We start from the raw sequence: 7,518 nt of genomic DNA on the forward strand, positions 1-7,518 counted from the left end.
CTATTCATTAAGAGAATGTAACTATATATCTATCCTAACCACTTTGAATACACAGATACAAAATGGACATTCATTTGTATCCCCTTTTTTTGTTAAGTTCCATAAAAATATGGAATGCTTCACGAATTTGTGTGCCATCCTTGTGCAGGGGCCATGCTAATCTCTGTATCGTTCGAATTTTAGTATATGTGCTGCCGAAGTGAGCACATAAAGTCTTTTAAAGAAGGAGAAAGTAAAGGACCAGTTTATAGTAGACCATGTGTGCTTGTTCCCTTTTGCTAATAAGTTAGCAAAATAGAAAGGGAGTAAGGTGACGTGTCCTTTGTATTTAGAATTGTGTTAGCAGTGAAAAATGTCACTGATTATCTTTTACATTATACTCATAGGAAAGGATTAAACAGGTAACTTGCAGACCTTAGTCTCATTTTTTAAGTGCCTCCTCAAAATGTAGGTTGAAAGAAATGGCAGTTAATTAACCATCAGGAAAGCTACAATTGATTTTTGTCCTGTGGACATTGTAACAAGACAGGGTTTTTTTGAGTCCAGGCATGGTGGCCCACGCCTGTAATCCCAGCTCTGGGGAGGCTGAAAACAAGAGGATCACTATGAGTCCAAGTTGCATAGTAAGACCCTGTACCAAATGCATAAAAATTAAAAAACAAGCAGGTTTTTGATGGCTGGTGGTTATGTGGAAATAGTATAAGAGGAAGAGTGAAAATATGTGAACAGAACTGAAACATAATTTTAGTTGTTCTCCATTCCTATCTCACTGATTTGCCATGGGATGCTTCTTTTGTCAGAGCAAAGTAAGTATAAGTATAGATGCAAATGAGTATAAAAAATTTAGTACTTCTTCAATAGTGGCAATTCCCCACCCCCCTTCACTCCCTGGTCTGACACAGGACTTTGCTATGCAATTCAGGCTGGCCTTGAACTCACTGTAGCCCCGGCTGACCTCAAACTCACAGCAGTTTTCATGCTTCAGCCTCCTGAGTGTTGGGATTACAGTGAGTGCCATCTAATCCTCCAAAATTTTTAAAAATGTAATAAATATGGTAGTAAAAATAGTAGTAAAAAGTGTGTCTGTGATCCTAGCAGTGAATCATTCTGAATGTGACCACCAGTGCACCTTGTTCTGCATCTGCCATGGTTAATCATTCAAGTGGGAAAGGGCAGGGAGGTAAAGAAAGGTCCTTTAAAGACGTCTCCAAATACAGCTTCTCTAATAGCAATGGAACACCCATCTCTGACAAAACAAAACAAAAAAAGGGGGTTTTAAATAAAGGACCATTTTGCTGTGTGTATACGTATATGTATATATATATGTATATACAAGATAGGATAGATATACAGCTACTTTTCTTAGTTCAATGAGAATAAAGGTTTGTACTAATAATGTTTAGACAAGATATCATGTCTGCATCTTGTTCTCTGAATAGCTACTACGAAGATAACAATATGCAATGTATTAATTATTATAACTGTCTTACTAACCTGTTTTGAAACTGTTTCATTGCTATTTTATCCTTTTTCTCATTAAAATGAATTTTGAAAAAGAGTGGTAATTTGCTTTTAGCTATATATATATATTTATTATGATGAAAGTAAGCCATTTATCTCTTTTTTTTTGGCGGAACTGGGGATTGAACTCAGGCCCTTGCACTTGCCAGGGAAGTCCTTATTCCACTGAGCCATCTCCCTGGCCCCAAGCCATTTATCTCTTGCAGTATATTAAACAGTGTAAGATTTAACCATGTGGATATTACACAGTTCACTATATAACTCTCATTCCAATTTTACAGGAAAAGAACAATTTAGAGATAGACTTAAACTATAAGCTTAAATCATTACAACAAAGGTTAGAACAAGAGGTAAATGAACACAAAGTTACCAAAGCTCGTTTAACTGACAAACATCAGTCTATTGAAGAGGCAAAGTCTGTTGCAATGTGTGGTAAGTGTCAGTAATATTTTGTGTAACATTCATTTTAAATGCCTACAAAAATTTTGTTTCTGCTCAAGACATGTTATAGTAGCGATTATTATAAATCATAGTCCAGAAAAAGAATGCTTCCCTTTTAACACCTTTAAAAAAAAAATCACAGTTGTTACTTACAGTTTCCATACACTACTACCTTTACATTTCTATAAAAGTGAAATCTCTCTTTCCCTCTTTTTTTTTTAGCCCTTTCCTTGATTTTGTTTCTCATCGATTCTGGACCTTGTTGATAAATTCATCATCTTCCTTGCTCTATACCCTCAATTTATTTTATAATTTATCTGCTTTATTCTCTGTTTTAAAAAGTGAACATTTCCCTAATTTCATAAAGAAATAGTGAGAGCATGGTTGTGACTCTTAATTACCATCAATCCTGTCTCTTTACCCTTCATTATCTTCACTTTCATCTTAGAGGCCATCCTCTTCCTGAATCCTGACAACTTTCTCTTTTTCTCTTGTTTACCTTCAGCCTTTGCTTTTCACTTGGCTTTATATTTTTCTGCTTTAATTTAATCTGTATTTTTTCCTTTTTCTCTACTGTCTTTCCTGCTGTACGCTTCATCTTCTGGTCTGAAAATGATAATGAATGATCTCATTATACCACTGAGCAAATACTAGATTTAGAAGGTGTTATATTATTATTTTTATGACTTTTCCTTTAAAGAATCTCACCATACAAATTATTCAAATAATGTTAGAACTTCTATAATTGATAGCTCCATCATAGGCCCTAGAGAAAAGCAATAGAGATGTTGAAAACAATTTACAGACCATGTAAAGTGAAAACTAAAAAGGCATTCTTTAAATGTATGTTTGTAACTTTTCTGTCACAGAGATGGAAAAAAAACTTAAAGAAGAGAGAAAGGCCCGAGAGAAGGCTGAAAATCGAGTGGTTCAGATTGAGAAGCAATGTTCCATGCTCGATGTTGATCTGAAACAGGCTCAGCAGAAGCTGGAGCATTTGACTGAGAACAAGGAAAGGATGGAGGATGAGGTAACATCAACTAGGACAATTTTGTTTACTTTTTAAAAATCATTCACTCAGGCTGGTGAGATGGCTCAGTGGTCTAAAGCACCTACTTAGAACAAGCTTTGCAAAGCACAGAGACCGCGGTTCAATCCCCCAGCACCACATGCCAGCCCGCCCCGCCCCCTGGTGGGCTGAGCTGGCCACACACACACACACACACACACACACACACACACACACAAATAATAAATAAAATTTAAAAAGTAAAACACTTTCCTTGACAATAAAGTTCTCATTTAATTAAAAAAGAAAAATCATTCTCATTTTTTCATTCATTTGGTACAGGGTCTTGCTACACAGATCAGACCTGCAGTGATCTTCCTGTCTCAGCCTCCCCGGTGCTGAGATTACAGGTGTGTGCCCAGTTTCAGTGGACGGCATAGCACTTGCAGGGATCTGGGGCAGGCATGGCATGCGGCGCTGGGAATTGAACCTAGGTCCTTGCACTTGCCAGGCAGGCACTTAGACCACTGGACTACCTTCTAACCCATTTTTTACCTTTTAAAGGGGAAGCATTTTAAGTTACGAATAAAGAGCTGTTATTGTAATTCAAACACCATACATTGAAGAAAATAATCTGTATCCATCTTCATAGCACCTAGAATTTTTGTTTTACTTACTGAGCATTTACTTCACAAGCTCTGTTATACTTTGCATTATGATAGTACAGTTATATTGAAATGCCATAGTTCCTCCCCTGGTGAAATTGACTGCTTTAAAAACAAACAAATTTATTATAAGGAATTCTATAACTACAAAGAGAGGCATTGCTCTCAGACTAAGAAGAAAGAAACTGAATAGCGGTCTTCAGTGGCTGAGGTTGATTAAAAAGTAGAGTGCACATTTATATAGCTGCGAATAAACTGAAGAAAGGGTAGTATGTCTTACAAGTTATTATATTTGTTTCAGAAAATATTTGTAAGACTATAAGACTACTTGCAAGTATAGATATTGATAAATAGGCTAGTACAGAGTGGATAAAAAATGGGTAAATAAGAAACAAAAAGAAACAAATTTGATCAGGGAAGAAAAGACATGTTGAGAAACTTGAGGACTAAAGTTTTTATAGACCTTAAAACTTGCCTAAGAACTATAGCTGAAAATATTCTTTCAGGAAAATTAATCTGCTATTGCTAAATCAGATTGACTAAAAAAAAGAGAGATTAGCCATATCTACTAGGACTAGCTCACAGGAGGAGACTGTATGTTGGAAATTTGGAAAGTAACATGCAATGCTGTGCTGGCCCCATCCTGAGCGCACTGAACCAGCCACTCAGACCAAGCATGGTGGCACATGCCTGTGATTCCAGTGCTGGGGAGACTGACAGGAGGATCACTACAGATCTATAAACCGCGTAACAAGATCCTGTATCAAATAAATAAGTTTTTTTTAAAAAAAAAAAAAGAAAAATAGCATATAGTGATTGTCAGAACTTTTCTCTTTTTCTTTATTGTAAAGAGAGAAAAAAGATACAGAATTTCAAAATGAGAGTAAGAAATTAACAATGGCTATTATATTGCATATTCAAAGAAGTTGCTCAGATTAAAAATATAATTTTTGAACTCCTGTTATTTCCCTCATTCTGTGCTAAGAGTTGGAGTTACTGAGGTAAATAAGTAAAATTTTTGCCTTTTTCAGAACTTATACCCCAGGAGGAAAAGTATATTAAAATAGTAATTACAAGAATAACAAATAATTAAAAAGGAAGTACAGAGGGTTGTAGTGTTACTAATCAAATCTAAGAGTTAAGGATCATCTTGCTGTGGGTATGATGGTCAAGGTGAGAACCTAAGAATGAGTAGCTTTGAGTGTTCTTATCTGTACTCTTCCAAAGCAAAAGGAAAGAACAGAAATGGGGAAAGGGGTTTGTTGTATTTAAGGATATGAATAGTATCACCTTACAGAAACTGGCAGTGGTAGGATTAGAGAAATAGACAGGAAATCATAAAACACTGTCAGTCATTATAAGAATAAATATTTGAAATTATGCAGACAGCCTAGATGACTACCAAGAACATAAAGAAAATATGGGGGCTGGGGAGATGGCTCAGTGGTCTAAAGCACCTACTTAGAACAAGCTTAGTAAAGCACAGGGACCGCGGTTCAGTCCCCCAGCACCACATGCCAGCCAGGGCCGCCCCCTGGTGGGCTGAGCTGGCCACACACACACACACACAAATAAATAAAATAAAATAAAATAAAAGAATTTAAAGAAAAAAAGAAAATATGTGCACATACTATGGAGTATTACTCAGCCATAATGAAAGATTAAATTTAAGTTGTTTATAGGAAAATGAGTGCATGTTGAAACTATAATGTTCAGTAAAATATCAGACATAGTTAAATATCATTGTTTCTCTTTTATATGAAACTCCAATTAAAAATAAAAAGCAAAGAAGGAATGGTAGTAAACAGGGAGGTGTAGACTTTGGAGATAGGCAAAGAACATCAACTGGTTTTTGGTGTAAAAGTCTAAAAAATAACAAGTAAATTCCTGTATGAACTACAACAAAAATACCAATAGAAATCTATGACAAAAATAAGCTTTGCAGAGCTGAGGAGATAACTCGGTGGTCTAAGCACCTTCCTGGCAAGCGCAAGGACCCGGGTTTGATCCCCAGTACCGCAGGCTGTGCCAGCCACTGAAACAAGGTATGGTGGCACACACCTGTAATTCAGTACTGGAAGCTGAGACAGGAGGATCACTATGAGTCCAAGCTACATAGCAAGACCCTATATCAAATAAAATTTTTTAAAAAGCTGTACTTCAATTGTCACACCTAAGGCAGTTTTCACACATGACTACTGCATGTTTCATGTACACAGCTCGTTTACACTGGCAGCACATGTGCTTAGCTTTCCTTTTCTGTGTGGCAATCTTGTCACCTCTCTTCCTGTTTCTTCAGAAGCTTCCTATATCATACAACATGCACTTAGCAGGAAAATAAGATGTCAGTAAACTATTAAATATGTAATGAGTGCTTAGAATAGACATCAACATTTTCACATCACTTGTTTACTCACTTACAAAACCTAAAAGAACATCAGAAATAAAAAAAAAAAGTAGTGAACTACAGAGAAATACAGAAGTCTACCATAGAAATAATCTCTGCTCCGTCATACCCTAAGCAGTCCTTACACATGACAGTTGCATGTTCCATACACAAGTATCACACTGATAACATAAATATTCTGTAATACATTTGTTCTTTGTTTTTTAGTGGTACCAGGGATTTAACTCGAGACCTTGCACTTGCTAGGCAAGCTCTTATTCCATTGAGCTATCTCCCTGGCCAAGCTATCGCCCCAGCCCTATCATGTTTATTTTGTGTTCCTGTCCTTTCTTTAAAAGCATTGTTGGCATGTTTTTGATTTCCTTACTGTCCTAGTAGGTCTTTGTAATGTTGTACCTTTCTATTCACCTGTCAGCTCACCAGTGTGCTTCATAATTTTTCCTTTTCCTTTGAGCAGAAACATTTTGTTTTTCCTTTGCTGTAAACGATCTTTTAGGAGTTCCAGTCCCAGTCTTCTAAGAAAACTTCTCTGATATTTTGCATTTGTTGTTTTGTTTGTTTGTTTGTTTGTTTTTGTAAACTATGCCATACATGCTTAATGTCAAGTAAATCATAACCATTGGTCAGTGCTTTGTGTTTCACCTATATCATAATTATTGCTTGACTCATAAACAATATCTACTCCACCTTTAGTTCTGTTGTAGGAAGTGACCATCTCAGGCTTCTGTTTTGTCAGGGTTTCCCTGTCATTATTTCCAGCATGGTACAGTACTTATACCAGCAGTACTAGTTTGGTTTTCTTTGCCATATACCAGGATAATATTAAATCTGTCTGAAATCCAGAGATTGTATTATACAATTCTCTGCTTTGAAATTGCAACATTTGATTTGGAAGTTTCTGCTTTGTTCCTATGTACAGTTCCTATGCTGGCTAACCGGTACTCTGTGCCAAATGTAACATTGCTTGGAAACTGATAAATCAGTTGTCAAATGTCACATTCCAAATAGTTTGGGAGATGAGAGCAACAAGTAGATTCACATCATTTGGTTCATTACTGTATTAATAAGGACTTGGTGACTGAGTACATTTTTATGCCTGAAGCTACAGTGGCGAAATGCTGCAAGATGATTGGCAATAGCCATGTATTCAGATGGTGTGTAAATTGCTTTACTCTTACCCATAAATCTCTCAAATCATGAGCAGATAGCAGCCAGATTATTCATTCTTTTTGTTTCTCAGAAGGTGGTTTTGTCATCAAACCTCAGACAATTTTAAAGAAAATTAAATGTCCTCAACATAGGAGAACCTGTACTGTAACAACATGTAACTCAGTTGTGCTCCCAATTTTCTGATCAAGATAATGGAGCCACAGAGGAATGTGTTCAATGATCTAAAGTGAGCCTGCGGAGAGTCACATGGAGAGAAAAAACATTTTCTCAAGCTTTCACAGAGAGCAAATTGGTCAAGCAATGGC

The 7,518-nt window shown here is 36.4% G+C and overlaps 1 protein-coding gene and 1 non-coding gene across 2 annotated transcripts in view; one reads left to right on the forward strand and one right to left on the reverse strand.

The window, feature by feature from the left end:
- The window catches only part of Rock1 (Rho associated coiled-coil containing protein kinase 1), a 118,784-nt gene that overhangs the window by 78,981 nt on the left and 32,285 nt on the right, over nucleotides 1-7,518 (forward strand). Inside the window, exons 17-18 of the mRNA XM_023720398.1 lie at nucleotides 1,771-1,953; nucleotides 2,832-2,992. Of these exons, the coding sequence (XP_023576166.1) occupies nucleotides 1,771-1,953; nucleotides 2,832-2,992 (344 nt within the window). The remainder of the gene's footprint in view (nucleotides 1-1,770; nucleotides 1,954-2,831; nucleotides 2,993-7,518) is intronic.
- LOC111817957 lies at nucleotides 104-207 on the reverse strand. Its single transcript, XR_002822047.1, has one exon. It is a non-coding gene; the product is annotated as a U6 spliceosomal RNA (small nuclear RNA).

The sequence above is a fragment of the Octodon degus genome, unplaced genomic scaffold, assembly GCF_000260255.1.
Source record: "Octodon degus isolate 3935 unplaced genomic scaffold, OctDeg1.0 scaffold00075, whole genome shotgun sequence".
Taxonomy (NCBI): domain Eukaryota; kingdom Metazoa; phylum Chordata; class Mammalia; order Rodentia; family Octodontidae; genus Octodon; species Octodon degus.